The sequence below is a fragment of the Cyprinodon tularosa genome, unplaced genomic scaffold (genome assembly GCF_016077235.1).
Source record: "Cyprinodon tularosa strain WSP-4 unplaced genomic scaffold, ASM1607723v1 ctg9, whole genome shotgun sequence".
Classification (NCBI taxonomy): Eukaryota; Metazoa; Chordata; class Actinopteri; order Cyprinodontiformes; family Cyprinodontidae; genus Cyprinodon; species Cyprinodon tularosa.
This window is the reverse complement of record NW_024039673.1, coordinates 995,912-1,014,279: the sequence shown is the minus strand read 5'-3', so window position 1 is coordinate 1,014,279 and position 18,368 is coordinate 995,912. Positions and strand designations below refer to the sequence as shown.

General features: G+C 36.4%; 1 protein-coding gene across 2 annotated transcripts; it reads right to left on the bottom strand.

Moving 5' to 3' along the window:
* Window positions 1-1,040: 1,040 nt before the first annotated feature.
* On the bottom strand, window positions 1,041-15,134 carry slc43a2b (solute carrier family 43 member 2b). 2 transcript variants are annotated; one of them, XM_038273939.1, is made up of 15 exons: window positions 14,980-15,134; window positions 13,983-14,257; window positions 11,005-11,296; window positions 10,811-10,866; window positions 10,648-10,724; window positions 8,446-8,538; window positions 7,007-7,140; window positions 6,683-6,879; window positions 6,435-6,578; window positions 6,304-6,321; window positions 5,673-5,805; window positions 4,156-4,288; window positions 3,885-3,958; window positions 3,595-3,718; window positions 1,041-2,441 (listed from the first exon to the last, which is right to left on the bottom strand). In XM_038273939.1, exons 2-15 carry the CDS (start codon window positions 14,140-14,142, stop codon window positions 2,280-2,282), a joined length of 1,797 nt encoding a protein of 598 aa, XP_038129867.1. In that variant the 5' UTR covers window positions 14,143-14,257; window positions 14,980-15,134; the 3' UTR covers window positions 1,041-2,279. The 2 variants fall into 2 exon arrangements, with proteins under 2 accessions (XP_038129867.1, XP_038129868.1); XM_038273940.1 differs by lacking the exon at window positions 6,304-6,321.
* Window positions 15,135-18,368: the final 3,234 nt, after the last annotated feature.

The following is an 18,368-nucleotide window of genomic DNA, read 5'->3' as shown; positions in this document are numbered from 1 at the left end:
CTCTTTCAGGATTCTTTTCAATAAGACTTGTAGATAGTGTTTAATGGTTGTTATTAGAACTGGGTAACCCCCCTAAAATATGATCAGTTCAGTAACAAAGCTAGTTTAAAAGACATTAGAAAAACATGTTGCATTAATGCAAAACAAAAACCAAAAAAACCTTAAATATCTGTAATTAGTTTGTTGAAAAATACATATTCAGAGATTAGATTTTGACAAAGTTAAGATAAGGTTAAATTTTAATTACACACTGAATCAAAGATCACGTGTTTTCAGTTGTTTCATCAGCCCTCTACCGCTGATGCGAGTGAAGATTTAACACATCTCGTCTCCAGTGGTGAGAGGTGTAGGCTTCAAGTGATAAAAATTTGTGAAAATGTGATTTCAGGTGGCAGAGCAGAGACGAGACTTGCAAAGACCAGCCACCTAGATGTGAGAAAATAGTCTATTCTGATCACACCTGAGCATGTGTTAGGTTTTTCATTAGATAGCTGGAGTTTCAAACATTTTTAATGATTTATTTTTCTGCACAATCAAATCACAATTTCTATTTATTTCCTCTTTTTTAAGTATACTTAAACCCTTTCAATCTTAATTTTCAAGTCTGAATGGATTTATAGCTGTAAAGAAGGGTCATCTTCGAGCTTATCTTCCCCTACTGTGGAGAAGCTCTCCTAAACTATAATGCTGCTGCCACATGGTAGTGGTTATGGCATCATAAGTCTCAAACATTGCTTACAGGTAAAGATGTTGATTTTTTTATCTTAATGTGAGATAACGTGAATTATTTAGGCTTTCCTTTAACAATGCTTTCCTTCATAGAAATGCACATAGTTTCCACATGTGCGGTATTTATAGATTACATCTCATTCCCTTTGTGCACTTGAACATTAGCAACATTTGCATGGGGCTTCCTTTTTATATTCTGGGTATAAATATTTTTTTCTGTAGAAAAGTTGTTTACCTTGCTAAGACCAAAGATACTTGGACTGCTGCCATCTCCTGGTTGGTTTCAGAATAACATAAAAACAATATATATATAATTTGAGTTTTCAGTGAAAAAAAAAGAAAAATCTTTATTGACTTCCACAGATTCTTTCATATCAAACAAAGACACCTGTGTAGCAAAATATCTCTACTTTATCTTCGTACAGAGTAGTAGGAGCTCCAGGCAAACAAAACAGCACAGAAACACATAGCTGCAGCACTGCACTCTTACAGTACACCAAAATAAATACACATATAGCAAAGGGATGGGTGGGAGGTGGGGGGTATCTGAAGCCAATCATCCAGAGAAAGTGCCACCATGAGCTGGGTTTGTGTGGAAGTTGGATAAAAGTGCTGAATCTCTCTAGAAGGAGACAGACCGGAGGGAAAGCTGACTCAAGCTAAGACATCTGAATAACAGCAGCGTTTTAGGAAATGCTGTTAATCACTGTTGCCATGTCAATCAAACTGTAGAATGTGTGTGCAAATGCAATCAGTTAATTCTCACTTTTTTTATTAAAAGTATATTTTAAAGGTGTTTTTGTGAAATTAAAAAAATCTATAGCTAAAAAAAACGATAAAATAAATACTCTAAGCATACATTGACTATTTAAAAGGAGTAATCTATCTGATTTCCTCTGAATGGAATTGCACAGCACTGCAGTAGCCTCTAATCCGCTGGAATATTGTCATCAAATGTTAGCCTTACAAAAAGATATGACTGTCTCTTCTGTTTGTCCTTGAAACATCAGCAACATGTCTCGACTCTTACTCATCCTACTTACTCCAGATTTCCTTTACACAATCTCTCGGGGAGAAAATCCAGCAGATGTACTGTTAAATAGCAGCTATCTATCTGATCTGGGTGATTTGCAGTTAACATCTAATACATTGGAGAAAACACAGAACAATAGGATCACCCTCTGACTTTTAGAAGTTGGGAAGGTGACCTTGTTGCTGCCTCAGGTGGCCATGTATCCCTTTATTGCTCAAGTGGGGCAAGTTAAAGCAGAATAACTGCTGGAAAACAATCTGCAGGTCAGTCAGGGAGATACAGATGACCGAGGCCTCTTTCCTTTCTCTGTTTCTCCTTCTATTTGCTCTTCATTTCCAGAGGGTTTTTCACTTTTTTTCTCATCATTTGTCTGTTGGAGGCATTCCTGCAGCAACAATCCCAGCATTTTTTCTTTTTTGGGAATAAAAAAATGGATCTTGTCTCCCTTATGGAGATGTTTATGTGTTCAACATTTTAAGACGTCTGTTCTTCACAATGTTTCTATATCTATCTCCCTTTAAACAAATGCCTCTGGGATCTCTGAGCCGTTGATTTTGATGTATATCTTGGCATCGTCAGCTTTCTGTTTTAGTTCTTGATGGAGCGTCCGCCTGTACCAGATCAGATAGAGAGGCAGCAAGAAGCCAAACAAACTGAGCACAAGGAGTCCAATGTTAACCTGGAGGACAAAAGCAGAGATAGCAAATTTTAAGGTTTGCATATGTTTTTGCAGTGATTTTGTAAAATTGTTGAACTATTCCACATGTCGTTTTTTTCCACTCTAGAAACATGTTTTACAAAGGAGTTAATATGGTTTGTTTCTACTTCTAGCTTAATTAAGTATCCACTAGCTTTGCATATTTTGCACTCAGGACATCTTCCCTTTCCCGATAAATAAGAGAATCAAGAAGCACTGTAAATATTAGTTACCTTATATACACAAGCTCTCAAACACAGGGGATGGATTCAGGTGTTTGTACACATTAAAATTGATACAGATATACTCTATTTTACTCTATTTTTCTATATTTCTATATTAGGTTTATTTTTCTTTGCCACTAAATATATCTTGTAATGGTACAGTGTACTTTTTAGTGACTTTTTCACTTTCTGCAGCTGTAGAAATGAACTTTTAGAAAGTAATCTTCTATTTTCCTCATTCTTCCATCTCTCCTTTATTAATTTAGCCCTTTTAATTTTTTTCCAAAAATGTCTCCCTTTTTTCCTCTGTCTTTTAATCCAATCTATTTATCCATTGGGTTTGAAATAACCCAAAGAATTTTCTAATAAAGCTTTTTTTTTATATATAAAACAAGTGGGGTACTTTAGTGGATGCCGTAATGCTCCACTCATGAAAGTAAATTTGTTGGTTGTCTTCTTGGTTCTTAGGCAGCAAAAAAACATGTAAGGGAGTGGTGCGTAGGAATTAGAGTAAAGTGATAACTATTAGAAGAAATCTGCAGGTACCCCGTTAAAAACCCGACAGACCGCCACTCTGGGTCCCATCTGCTGCAAGCTGCCTATTGTTCAATAAGGGATGGGTTAAATGCAGGAGGAAATTTTGTTTTAATGCACACTTGCAATCACCTCAAAGTTGACTATTATTGTTAGTGCTGCACTTTGCAAAATTTACGTGCAATGCAACTTCTAAGTTCGATTTTTGGTTCCATCTGACCAGCCTCTTCATGTTGTACTTCTAAGAAAATTAATTAAAAATCCAAATGAATGGCCTAAATCTTTTTTTTTTTTTAAAGTCACTAGTCACAAATCCTTTTGAAAGACCATTCGTGTGTTTTGAAGCTGACTGTGTTTGAGTGGGTGAGTATTCCTACCCAGAATGGGTCTCCTCCAAGTGGTCCCATCATGCCCAAAAACAGGGGCTGCTGCAGCAAAGCAAACACAGCACTGGCTAGAGACTGCATCCCTGTTAAACTGCCAAACTGAGATGAGGGATACCTGAAAAGGCAAAGAGTATCACTTTAGTTTCTCCCTTTGAAGCACCCTCCACATGGGGGCAGCTAACATCATAACAGTCCATATGCACTGAAAGTTGATCCAAAATTAGTTTGCATATTTCTCTTGCATCAAAATGTAGCTTTGCATAAGAAGTTAAAATACTCACACGGCAGCATAAAGGCCCCCGACAGCAGAGTGAATGAATCCCCTCACTACAGTATGTAAGATGAAAGAGACGATCTGAGGAGAGCAGAACAAATGATTGTTTATAATAATGGTTTTACATCCAAAAGCTCTTCAATTAAAATCAGACTTAAAACATCTGAAAACAACATGGCGACATCTATTTTTAGCTTGGTACAGTAAAGTCAGCTTTGCATATGGACATATGAAGAAAACAAACATCCAACATGGTTAACATCTGATTAGCTACTCACCTGTATTTGGAGGTTCGGTATCAAACAGGTGATACCAAATCCTACCAAAAGCATGTTTGTGAGGACGAATGCTCTCAGAGCGTTGGTCACTTTCTGGGTCTTTTTGTCTCTGCGCTTTGTTTTGCTTTCCCCTCTAGAGTTTAAGAGAAAATATGTTGCATTAATGGGCAGTAATCTCATGTTTACATTTTACATATCAATAAAAATGATCAATAACTGAAATAAGGCTGTCTTATTAACTATAAGATATGCAGTTAAAACCAGAAATGTCCATATGCCATATAAATGGATCCTATTACCAGACTCCCCACTAGAGCTTTCCCTTAGCAAATAGTAGTATACTTGAAGTAAATTCTATTAAGAATACTTAAGTATAAGTATGAGTTTAGAAAGTATACCTGAACAATGAACTTTAGTGTAATTGAAGTATTACTAAAGTAATAGTTCTTCAAACTAAATTGGGACATTTTTAAGTTTACTAAAGTATACTTAAAGTATACTTTAGTAAACAATAAAGTAAACAATAGTATAGTCAACTACACTTGACTATACTATTGTAAAGTATATGAAATATAGTTTAGAATAAGCAAACTCTAAGTGTACTGCCTGATTTTAAGTATGAAGTTAGTGCACTTTTAGTATCCTTGAATAAACTACTTTTTGCTAAGGGTTGACAGAACTAATATAACAGAGTCAGGTTGATAGTGTGCATTGCTTTCACACATGCTTTCAGCTCAGGCGTTAGCTTTTCTCCGGAACTGAATTTCAGCTTCATCTTGGCTACTTTAAAACAACAACCCTCATCCTTAAACCAACATGTAGGGGATTTGCTTGTTTGCTGATGATATTGTCCATTCTGAAATACCAACTGTACCCTCATTTTAACTTATCCTCCATTGTCTTTAAATGTTTTCTTGATATTTACAACATTTTCTTGCAGCTATTTTGTGAAATGAAGAAAACTTCTTTGCTCTAAGACTACCAACCAGCAGAGTACTTCCATTAAACAAATCAAGTTCTCTTAATCTATGTACATTTGCAAATTGTAAGAGTTGTTTTAAGTTTCATTTAGGACAATGCCTTCTTTCTTTCTCGTTACAAGACTGTGGATATTAAACACCTTCATAATTTTTTTCAGTTTTTTTTTTTGCCTAAAAGCAAGGAAAACAAAGCACATATTCTGAAACATAGAACATTTCTCTACCTGAAGTAAATTACAATAAAATTTATACTTTGTTTATACTTTGCCTGTAAAATCTGAAATGCAAACAAAATGCATAATTTTAGCAATCAAACAGACCATAAAACTGAAAAGGTTGAGTCTTAATCGTCAAACCATGACTGAAAAAATCTGTTTACATGGCATATAAATATCTGGTTTAAACTATAATTTTATCTTAAAAATAAATTAATTTACTTCATACAAAATAACATTTTCATTTTTTCCACAGCTACTCTGTGAATGTGTCTGTTTTATGATGTGGCGACTGAAAGCTGAACACTTAGTATCAACCCACTGGCTTAAAGGTTTCTTGTCCTCTTCTCCGTCATCACAGTCCTTTAGTTTCCAGTCCATAATCTGACCAATCACTGGGGTAGTCATCAGACAAAGCAGCTGCAGCACACCAAAGATGGAGGAGTACAGACTCACTGAAGATCAAACAAAAATAAAACTATTATGGGTTGTTTATGGGAATACCAAAAGACATTTCTGAGACAATGTAAAAAAGAAAAAGAAAAAAGTTAGTTAAAGCAAAATGATGGGAGAAGAGAGAGTGATGTCACTACCTGGCTTAATGGTTAGTCAATATGGTTACGAAGCTGTGTGAGATATTAGAGGGCAACAAGGTTGTTCAAAAGTCAACATGTTGCCATTAAAGGGGCTATTTGTAACTCCAGGAGCAGTGAGACATGAAAAGAGTCATGTGAAAATGTTTGTTCTGCTTATTCTTCTGGTGAAGTTGTTAATGAATAAACCAATGGTTCCTTCAGCTTAAAGCTGCGTCATTACTCTGCTAATAACAAGGACGATGTCTAAGTCATCTGAGAAAACAACAAAAGTTAGACTCTATGTGTTATTAGCTGCATATCTAACAACCTAATACTAAGGGAAACTACTAATAAAGCCATATGTTTTTTTTGTCTTACCAACTTCCATTCTTTCCACTGAAATTTAAAAAGTTGCATTCAGTTGCTTTTAGATTATGATATAAGCTGTTTTATGAGTTTTTTTTTTAATTGAATGAAGACAGACGTGTCAGAAGGAGATGCAAGCAGACCTGTGTTGAGGTCTCCACCACATAGCACCTCCAGGACGCTGTTCATGGCCCCCATGTAGAACAAGAGACGGAGCTGAGTGATGCACATGGTCAGCGCGCTGAGCAAGAAAATAGGGCTCATGATGCTCTTCAGAAAAGATTCGGCTGCAGACAAGAAACACAAGGGATTGAGAGACAAGACAAACAAACTAAATAACTTTTTTTTAAACTTGATCCTTTAAAGATTTGTATTCACACTGTACTCTTACATTCTTCCTCAGGCTTGCAGTCCATTTCCAGGTCCATGGTGGAAAGGCAGAGAGTGCGTCCATCTTTAGCGACCACCTCCTTCTGTTTCACATTGTTGCTGACGCTCAGACGGCGGCCTACTGTGGTTACTTGGCGGTAGAACTGCTTCCCTGTGATCTTATGGTCAAAACCCAGCCAGCTGAACTTGATCTTTACACTGAGAAAGCAGAGGGGAGAATAAAAATACATAATCTTTCTTTGATTAAACTCAGTGGGAGTAGGATTAATGTATGAGGTGTATTTTTGATTGTAAATATGCAACTGTGTGCAATCGGTCTACTAACGTGTAGTCCATATCTTCAGGTCCAGGGAAGGGCTCCAGCGGCCAGTTAAAGAAGCAGTTCAGGAAGACAAGACCAGCACAACAAGCCCACACCACAAGAATGGTAATGAACGTTGCACCAAAATCATACAGGACCTGTTCACAATAAAGGACAAACCCTGAAACTTTTTGAAACCACTTATGACCCTAAAGAGTCATAGAATAGTCTCTTCAAATAACAGTATTTTGTATAACTTGATCATCTCTGAGGTGATAAGTTAAAATATTAAACATATCACCTAATATATATTTCTCATCTGTTAACTAACTTATTTTGGTGTTTATATTGAAATAACAACCAAACAACAACAATAAAGATAACCCCATCCAGTCGTTAATTGGTGGAATAAAACTGTTTGTAGTGGCTCTGGTAAGACTTTTTCACAATTATTTAGTTCCTTTAAGAGACTATTTATTTTTAAGGCTGTCATGATTGTATAAATAAAATTTATTTGGGATTTTCTCTCAGCCCCATATGGTCAAAATTACAAATATAAGCTTAGATTTGTATATATTTTCTTCCTCTGTGAACCTTTTCAAGTTATCAATAAATAATGTCATGATTTTTTCGTTGGATGTTTGTGCTGTTTCCTTTAAAAAATGCCAGCATTATTAAAAAGTAATTGGTTTCACAAGACTGGAGGTAAGCAGCAGCTCCCCTGCAAACTCTGCACAAATAGGCAGGCATAAACAATGGATGGATGGATAGTTGATTCCCTGCCAAGGACAGTCTCAGTTCGGGACTGAGATGAGGTTTTTGGAACATCCATTGGAACCACAGTGTCATTTATTTCAGATGGTTCAGTACAGGCTTCGATGTTAAAAAATAAAATAAAATAAAAAATAATAATTTACCTATCTAGACTCTTTCCTGTCAATGCTTGAAAAATAAAAAAAATAAACTTTGACCTTGTTAGAATTTTGTCTTTACCAGATATCAAACATAATAAAGGGACTGCACAAATTCTCCCAAACATAGTGCTTTAATATTGGTACAGAATGAGGCAAGAAATCTGTTGATAGCTTAAAAACATGTTAACATGTAGCTAATTATTATTTAGATAGTAGTAGGGCAAAAAAAGTCTTGAATTAAAAAAAGGCAACCTCTTAATTATTAAATTGTCTTGCTTTGATTTATTTTAATTGGGCAAACAAAGAATGAAGATATACATTAACATATAAAATTAAAACCCCATAATTGATATGACTCTAATACTTATGATTAATATATGTAAAACTCTCACCAGAGTGGTGTTTCTAGTAGGCTAGTATACTTCAATAAGCATTTTTTTAAGACAACAGCAGGTTAACTCAATTTGCATTCATCCATTCTCTAATTTCGCTATCAATTTGGTTGTAATTCATATGAGTTAATATATAAGAATAAATGCTTTCTCCTACCTTGACACCAGGGAAAGTGACAGCAGATGAAGCATATGAGCCGATCATGAGAGCAATGAAGGTAGAACGAAGGTTTCCAAACATGTTAGGGAGCTAAAAAAAAGAAAAGGGAAATCACAGGGTATCAACATATGCTTCAATACTATACGATTGAAATTGGCTGCTACTCAATGATATATGTTAAATGAAGTCTATTCCACTGTAAATGTAAGCACAAAGGTTAAACAAACTACTGCTAGTATCATAGTTATGTCAGCTGTGGTTATTTGGAAACAGGGAATAGTATGGGGGCACCATAACACTGATGCCCAATGAGGCGCGGGTCAAAGGGCACAGTTGGGACCTATCAGCAATAATATATGGTTCAAAATCAGAGGAGATAAAAGCACAACAAACCAACATGAAACAAGTTAGAGCAAAACACACAGCTGTCCAATACAGCACTGATGGGGTCTACACAGCTGAAACAGTCAGGGGGGATGAATGAGGTGAGGAGATACTTCGAACTGGTCCTGATACCAGGAACTGTGCACACAAGAAGGAGCGGGTAGTGAGTTCATTTTTCATTTTGTTTTGTTTACACCCACAGCTCCAATGGGAAGACTAGAGTAACAGAGTTGGAGGACAAATCGGGCGACACAACCAACAAAAAGGCATTCACAAACCGTCCTGCTTTCAAGTGGCTGAACAACAACAAGCACATTCAATTACATAAGACTGGGGATTGGGGGTTGCTATGGTAGGAAACCAGTTTACTGTATTTACCAACACTAAGCTCATTCAAAAGTGCTGGTTAAACTCAATCAACAGAGATATATCAATTGTTGCATAAGTGACCCAACATGTTGTATCATACAGTCTATAAATCACTGCTAAATGGTAAATCTGGCCCTGCTGAGTGTGTCTGAATGGTCATTAGCTGGGTTTGCTCTCTGCAGAGAAGCTATATTCAGAAAGCTAATGATCAAGCTTGTGTTTAATTATTAACCAAATGCTAACGCTTGTTTATACCATATGAGAGTTGTTAGGGAGACAAGGTGAAGCAGCGTCCAAGGGTAAAGAGATGGTTTCATGATTAGGGTGGAAACTCAGGCTTCAGCTAATGGGACATTTAAATGGTTCTAACAGACTGAGCAGTAGAGATGAATGATTTAGCCTGAGAGGAATGACGCTTTATAGGGATTTACTGGGGCAGAGCCCCTCTCCAGTGAAGAGCATTGCCATGGTAGTTTCACAAATTCCTGAGTTATCAGAGGCTAGAAGTGATGGTGAGAGAAGGCAACAGGGGGAGAAACACAGTAGGAAAAGAATGCCAATGAATAGAGCCATCCAGCCAGTGATTCCTTGAATTAATTAAGGGCATGAGTTGTTTTTCTGTTCTTTTGTATTTATGGCTGAACTCAGATTTTAGTGAAAAACATCCAGGATATGTAGCACTTGTTTTGGTCCTGGTGTGCCTGCTGTATAATGAGATGTTTTGTGCAGTAGCTATTCTTGAGTACAGAGACAGTCATGAAAACAAGACTTCGGCATTACACTCTTGCTATCACAAACAGTAATGTATTTCATTTGAAAGGTATTTGATGGATCAACAAAAAATGGTGGATAATTTTGAAGAAGTATGAAAATGATAAGTGGCCAAAAACCTGCGGTTTCCCTTCAGAACGCCTGAGAGAAATTAAACTATTTTTATTGGAACTTTCTTTGAAAATAAACTAAACACCAGTTAAACTATAATTAGGTAAATTCATGAGCGATTGGTTGTTCAGGAGTGTAGCTGAATATCACACTTACCAAATGTTTTTGAAATTGTTATTTCTTGGATAACATAGTTTTCGCTTTCCTGCTACAATTAGCATGAAATTGTACATTTTGTTTACGTTGTCAAATCACATCTAATCCCGAAATGTAAAACCTTTGATGCAACTGTATTCTCATGTCATACTAATCAATGGCCCTTCCTCATACCTAAAGCATAGATGCAAGTCTAATTTCAGTGTTTTAAATTATGTAAGGGAAGAGTAGGACAAAGGGTGGAATGCAAACAGGATATGGATTGTGAGCCAACAGGGAGCCGGAGATGGGGATAATTTTCAGACACATGGGGTATTTAGTACACATCTGGTCAAACAAAAGGCAGCAAGTGCATTGGTTTTGCAGCAAGAAGACTATAAAGCAGATGAAGGTGGCTTGCCAACTTACTGTAAGGGAGGTGAAAGTCATGCACATGCCTCCGAAGCCGTTGAAAGTGAGTGCAATGAAGATAAGAACGGAGAGATCTGAAAAGGAAATGCTGTTAGATTGCCAACAATCCGACATCACATGTAGATATGGAAAATGGACCGGATGGATCACATGGACTCACCATTTGGTTTGTAGGCCCCATAAGCCATGAGTAGACAGGAAAAGCCAAAGCAAGTGCTGAAAATAGAAGTTTGTTTAAGCCTTTCAAACAACAAACACAAAAGAAGCTAAATAGTTTTGTTCTTTTGTTCTTTGAGAACAACACAGGACAACGTTCTTTAATATGAAATATGAACTAATGTTTCTTTTGTTCACCTGCCCAGCAGTCGAAGTTTCCGAGGCCCATATTTATCCATGACAATCCCCAGTGGCAGCGTAATGGCTGAGAGCAGGAAAGAGCCAATGGTGAAAGCCAGATTCAGCATCTCGTCTTGTTCTTTGCAGATCAGCCAGCCGTTCATCCTCAGGGGTCCCTCAGGTACCAGGTGCTTAATCTCCACCCCATCTCCCACACCCACTACAGAATCATCCCCTTTGAACTCATCTGAAAAGTCATCGGATGCTGGCGTCGCCGCAGGTTGAGACAGATTATAGCTGGAGCTGTTACCTGTGGAACATAACCAAGTTATTAAATCATTTAAATGTCATTAAAATATCATTTGAACATAATTTTAAGGGAGTATGGAAAAAAGAAGGAGAACTCATGACTTCTAAATTTGATGAAATGTAACATTTGCACTTCTGTTTATTCAAAGGATCCTGATTTGTCAACACATAGTCATCACATGTGGAATGAGCTCATCTCGGGTTATCTGTGTGGTAAACCTCAGACTAGAAAATACAAAATGTCAGCAAAAAATCTGCAGTGAAAGAAGAAAAATAAACAGGAACTCATAGATAACTTTTGACTTGAATCTTTTCAGGCAGAAAGGTTGTCTGGGTTTTATTCAGACTTTAGAATATATGTGTGGGATGCAAACATGATTAACTGGCTGAGGCAATAAACTGAAGCGTGTTATCAGAACCAGCAAGCTGTAATGTGAAAAAGGAACAAAAGTCCAAGAAGACATTAACTGGTAGAGCAGCCTGGGGCACTGCCTTTCCTGTAACAACCAGCCTGCATGAAACCATGACAGTTTTTTCTGCAGGAGCTCATATTATAGAACTTCTCTACATCCTGTAAATGTGAATGCTGTGTGTCTTTGTTGAATAGTACAAATCTGCAGTTGCAACATGAACTCATACTAAACCATATGTTTTTCTGCTGTTGCACAACTTACACTCACTCGAACCCCGTGTTTGCACAAAGAAAACCACTCCTGAACCACACTGCTATCTGTTAGATCTAGATTTTATAATCATCTCCCGCACAGGTCATCTAACTTCACCGCCTCATCACTTTTCTATCAGACTTTAAACCTTCCTTCGTCTTTATCGCCACTCTTTAAACTTCCATATAACTGGTAATAAAGGCCTGATGTGGAACTCTCTGTTCCTCGTTTATACATCACATGTCTAAAAAGAGCTGAGATGGATTTCTTTCTTTTCTTATGTCATCAGAGTGAGATAAAACTGATGTTGTAGATCTCAGTAGAAACAGCTATGAGATGCACAAGTGCTTGCAGGTCTTATTCTTCTTTATGGCATTAAACCACAAGCTTTAGTGTAACTTATTGGGATCCACTTAATTGTGAGGTGGTGTGAAATGATCTGTATCATTTCATTATTTATTTATTTTTTTATTTTTTTATAAAACTCAGTGGTAAATGGATTGGAATAGAACAATGAATAAAATTCCACCATATGTTGCAGTTAATTTTTCCTCTCCACTTCTGCTGCATGCATGCTCAGTTTAAGGAATTGCTGTGGAGTCAATTACGCAATAGAAGCAAATGTCTGCTAATCAAGGAAAAGCAAATCCTGCAAAGTCAAAGACTCAATGAAGTCAGCTGACTTCCTTAGATAGAAAACCTGGTCAAACTGTCTCTGTAAAGCCCCTTCAGATTGAATTGCCACTATATAAATAAACCTAATTGAATTGTTATCAAATTTTGAATTGCATAGAACAAGACGGACTACTACTGGTTGTGCATTTCAGGAAGAAATTTGTTGGCTAAAGAAAGCCATAAAGAGTTTGCATTTTTTTTTGCACTTGCCACATAAAAGGCATTGCAAACGTGAAGAGAGATGCTCTGATAAATTAGATCACAGTTGAGTTCTTTTTATAGAATATACGCAAAATACCATCCTAGACAACAGTTAAGGACTGCAGAGGCCTGTTAATTACCCATTTATTAAAGAAAGGTGTGTGGCTGCAGGGAAATACCTAAAACATGCAGATATGTTGTTCCTGACAAGAAAGTTTCCCATAACAGAATAAACAGCTTTTGATTTTCAGCAATCTATAAAAATCTATAATTATCCTTAAGCTCAGCCCCCAAATAGGAGAAAACAATTTCAGTTAACATCAACATACAGTTCAAAATATTCCCAAATAAAATGCAACCAAAGTTGATAGTAAATTTCTTTAAAACTAATTCTACGGCAAAATAAAATAGTTCTACCTCCACCCATTTTTGCTAAACCTCTTTTAAAATAACTGACTGGACCCATATGTGTTTTTTGCATTAATGCAATGTCAGTCCTTGGAAGCAAATAGCAAAACAGAGAATTCAATTTTAAAGAAGGTAAATTAATTAAGAAGGAAAAAAAACACTTCTCAGAAAAAAATACTGAAAGAGCTACAACTTTTTTCAGTGTTGCCTAAAAATGATCTTAAAAGTGCTACAAATTGAAAGTTGACAGGGTCCATTCTTAATGTATCTGTTGTCTCTAAGCTCTTGTCCTTCTCTTTTACTGTAACAGAGACTAAGCACAGCAAAATAAGATAACCCCTTTCAGTCAAGAGACTACATCTTTTGTTTCTTTCTATACTGCTTTCAACCACTTTGCCAACCTGCATCCTTCCTTACTCCAATTCACCTGATCTGGTTACAACCTCGGAGTCCCTAAAACAATATGGGACACCTGAATAGATAAACATTTTACTTACAAACAATGAGGGAGACATAAAAGCAGCTGTGTTGCCTGACATTTCCTGAAATAAAGTATTTTTCAATGGTATAATATCAATAAATATAATAAGCCCTATTACTTTTCTTTGAGGGAGTGTTTTGAGATCAAATTTACAACCTTAATGTCTACATGCTTACTCAAAGTTAAAAACAACTGTTGTCAGAAATAAAATATGTTGCAAAATAAAGCTGATAGTGGGAATGCAATCTGAGACTCACCTTCATCATTGCAAAGATAGGAGTAGAAGCCCTCTGACTTCAGCATGATGAGGAGTGATCCCCATCCCAGCAGCACAGCAGAGAAGAACAGGTTCTCAATAATGGCGGTCACTGCCATCCACCAGCGCCTGCTGAAGGCTGTGGCAAGGGTTGGAGCCATGGCAGCGGGGCAGAGGGGGAACTTAAGAAAGAAAAGGCAAAGAGAAGAAAGCTGGAAGAGTGCAGAGGGAGCCTCCCCGACTGACACTCAGGATGAGGAGGGACGGATTATTTATCTGTGAAAAGAGAAGTGCAGGAGGAAGGGTGGAGTTATAATGTCAGCTAATCACTGAAGTCAGTAAATCCCTGGAAGGGTTGGCTTTTATAAAATGACTAGACTAAGCTATTAACTTTGCACCATTTGGAGAAAACTGTGAAAGAGACAACAAGATAGAATTCTAAGTCAGGAGCTGCTTTGCATTCTTTTCTGGTTGTTTTCAAACTTAACGTTCCAAAAATGCTGTTTATCCTAATAGATTAGGGTCAATTATTAAAATTCTTGCTGCCACACAGCTGCTGGCCATTTACACACACTATTTCTTAAAAAAACTAAAAAAAACTAATAGCATCTCAGATTTTCTGCTGTAAGTAAACTGGTCCAGACTGGATTGAAGCTTGGACGGCAAATGACCCTCCCTCTATTTCAGATAAGCAGCCCACTTTCTAAATGTTCTCACATGTCCACCCAACCATAAAAAAATATTTTTTTTCTGCAACTGCTGTTCTGCATCACAATCTTCCTTGTTCATTCACTAACACTGAACACATACACCCTCAGAGGTGCTGTAGAAGTAGCAAAAATGAAGAAAGTGGCATCTATTTAGAATACTACTTGAATGATGAGTTTGCACAAAATAACTATTTAAAGGTCTGTATCTTTCAGTAATAAACAGAGGTAAACATGTTTAAACTTCGCTTTTCTTCAAATGTCGACAGATGAATATAAAAAATATCTCACCACTCCTGCAGGGAGAGCTACAAAGCATTCAGCTCTCTGATGTCTATCTTGGCTCCCAGTAACCAGGTATCTGCAAAAAGAAACATTTATATACTCAGGCATTCAGCAAAGGGCGCCCCCTATTGAATTTTGTCATCTGCCTTCAATTTCTGAGAAAGGCCTGTCTGAAAGGAAGTGCTGTGAAAACAAAAAACATTAATCTATTTAGCAGCTTAATGCTAGAAAAAAATGATCATGTCATTCATCTATGATGAAGGTCACGAGAATATTTTAAAGAAATCTTAATTTGATTTTATCATTGGTTGTGCAATGGGATGTTTGTGAGTGGATTAATCATGCCAGACATTCTCTGGGAAGCCAGTATATCTGCAGGTGTCAACAGGTCTGTGGATCATTAGTAACTATTGATTGATCAGGAGCGCAGAACAAAGCCTTGACGCAGATTCTGTGCTTATGTGAGCTTTTTTCAGATGTTTACTGGGCTTAGTTTATGAGCTACTGTCAGGTTTGGGCATTGCTGTTTTTAAAATGAGGAGTTTTGGCTCCCTGCCCAGGGAAGCATTATCATGGGGGCACAATTACAGCACCTTATTTGGCCCCACTTGTATGAGATAATATGGCTATAAAATATGGTTTGATTATGAGGCTAAAGTTTTTTTTTTTGTTTTTTTTTTTTTACAATTTAGAGCTTCTTATTTTGTGCCAAATAAAAAGGATATTTTATCCTTTCTAATGCTGTTTTAATTAGAACCACCTTGAAAAACAGACAACAATTAAAAACACAATAGACTTTCAATGGCTCTCACTCTAGCTGACTACATTATTTGACAGCCCGAGAAACAGGAAGGGAAAAAAATTATTGATCATCCTGAAAATAAATGTAAAATAAAATTTTCTCTTTTTTATTCAACTCATTTATTTATTGTCTGCCTGGAAATTTAAAACATTCTGTTTGAAAGTTGTTTTTCAGCTTGGATAGTGTCGGTCTTAGCTTGCAATGGACTCTGGATCTGATGTGATCAATATGCAAATCAATCACTGTGATAGCAACAGCAATCCCAGGGACATAAACACTGATATGCTAATTTGGTCTGGTACACAGGTCAAACTCTCAGATTAAAAGGTAAAAGAAACAGCCCTGTATAACAGCCTTGATTTGTGATTCAGGAAATGATGAGCAATCCCTTTGATCTGTAACTTTGGAAGTCTTAAAGGACTAAACGGTTGTTAACACACTCATTATCAACCCATACAAAAAATGGAGTTGATGAATGTTTCAATCAGCATGGTTTATCCATCCTGTTAGTATTCTGGTTTGTCATGGAGGATATATGTGGAGGAAGTACTGTCCTTTAGCAAAGCTATGTTACATTTTCAAGGCAGAAACTAGCTTCCACCAACTCTTAGTCTGTTTGAAATCTATGAGGCCATAAAGCTTTCCCATGGATATTATATATATTATGTATATATGGATATTATACTTGCACACAGATCTGCAGATTTGTATTGCCTTGCTTGTTATTTTTTTGTAAACCAGTTGGTGATTATTTATGTTGTTTATCTTATTTTTTTACAGGATCTGTTAGGTAAATTGTCAGTCAATTCAGCCTTACCCTTTTCAGTGAAAGTCTCAGTGATAGTATAGGGCCCCTCTACATGCTCCCCCTAACCCGGATCTTTATAAACAGCAACACAACTTACCATAACTATGCAGACAGTTGTACATTACAATGTTACCAGGTGACTACAGACCCATTCAAGCACTGGGTAAATGCATAGAAGAAATCAATGCATGGTGCCCAAATTTCCTTCAGCTGAATTAAACAAAACTAAATCGATAGTTTTTGGACCAAGGTAAGAGTGTTCAAAAAGTTAGCACACAGCTTCAGTCAATCCAGCTACAAACCACCAATAAGGCTTTAGGTGTAGTGATGGAGTCAGACCTGAACATTCAGATGCTCATAAACACAGTAACAAAGTTTACGTCCTGTCATCTATTGAACATCTCTAGGATTAAAGGACTAATGTTTTAGCCGAAGGTTGATAAACAAGTAAATCTTTAGTGGAATTTATTACTAAGATTTCTTCAGAGGTCTGCCTAAAATGCTCTCATTATTACCGGTGCCTTAACAAAGAAAGTGGGGCACACCAGTCGGCGCTAAAAACTTTACACTTGCTCCGTCTATCTCAGAGGATAGACCTTAAAATACTTCTATTAGTCTTATTCCAAAATACATTACAGGCATGTTGTCATTGTACCAGGCACCCAGACCACACAGGTCTATATGTTCAAATCTGTTCTGCACACCCAGAAACAGGACAAAACATTGGGAAAGCAAGGTTTTGTTTTTATAATCCACAAATCTGGAATAAACTCCCAGAAAACAGTAAAAGGTCTGGAATCCTTAGTTGCTTTAAATTTACATTAAAACTCATTTGTTTAGTGGCCGCTGAATGTGCTATCTAAACATTAATAGTTAATTTTCCATTCTTTCATTCCATTTTCTAAATAATTTGGTATTTTTTTAATGGAACATTTTTTTCCTTTCATATATTAATGTCTCTGTGTGCTATACAAATGAACTTGCCTTCTCTTACCTTATCTCTAGTATGTGGAAAACCCTCTGTACTCTTCTTATCAAAGGTGACACTAAGAACTAATAACTGGAGGCCTACTTAAAACATTATAAGTGATCTTTAGAAAACAACTTGTTGAAGAAAATGTTTTGTTTTCAAGCATTAGTTAAAAATTATGTTAGTTAAAAAATTATTACATCACACCAAATGACTGTGGGTGTTAAAATGGTAACTACCAGTTTTAATGACCATACATAAATATGTGTTTTGCTTTGGCTATACTTGCAATTGGTCTTTTGAGTACTAATATTTAAGCAATAATTAGGAATTTTGAAAACAATATCTGTAATATATTATTGTTAAACAACTGTACTGATGTAAATTAGTTAAATGTCAGAAAATCCATGCTGTTTTTAATCATTTAGAGCAATGTAATGGTACATCTTACTAATTTTAGATGAACTAAAGTACAACAACACATTTGAAAAGTGTATTTTTTTAACTTTTACATATTAAATTTTTTATTTATTTATTTAGTTTATTAAAAGTTAACTCGTGACAAAAAAAAAAACAGCATGACTAAAAATGCACTGCTTGTCTTAAGACCCTTGTATTCAAGTGTTTTCCAATTTAACAATAACATTCTCAACAGTTTCCATCATGTTTGTCTTCTTGGAAGGATCATAAATATGGGAACATGACTGAGTGGTGCTACAGACTTTGCTGACCGCTGCATTAAACAAGAAAAGGGTCAATGGCCTGCTCTTTTAAAGAACTTGTTTTTTGTTCCCACACTAAAAAGAAGGAATGCA

Excerpts from the sequence above, each read along its gene's own strand:
- slc43a2b (XM_038273939.1), bottom strand. The coding sequence starts at position 14,142 with ATGGCTCCAACCCTTGCCACAGCCTTCAGCAGGCGCTGGTGGATGGCA. Across the intron at positions 4,289-5,672 it reads GACAAGAAACCTTTAAGCCA|AGGGGAAAGCAAAACAAAGC; the intron begins GTGGGTTGATAC and ends CTTAAACTCTAG. Across the intron at positions 2,442-3,594 it reads TTGGAGGAGACCCATTCTGG|GTTAACATTGGACTCCTTGT; the intron begins GTAGGAATACTC and ends TTTGTCCTCCAG.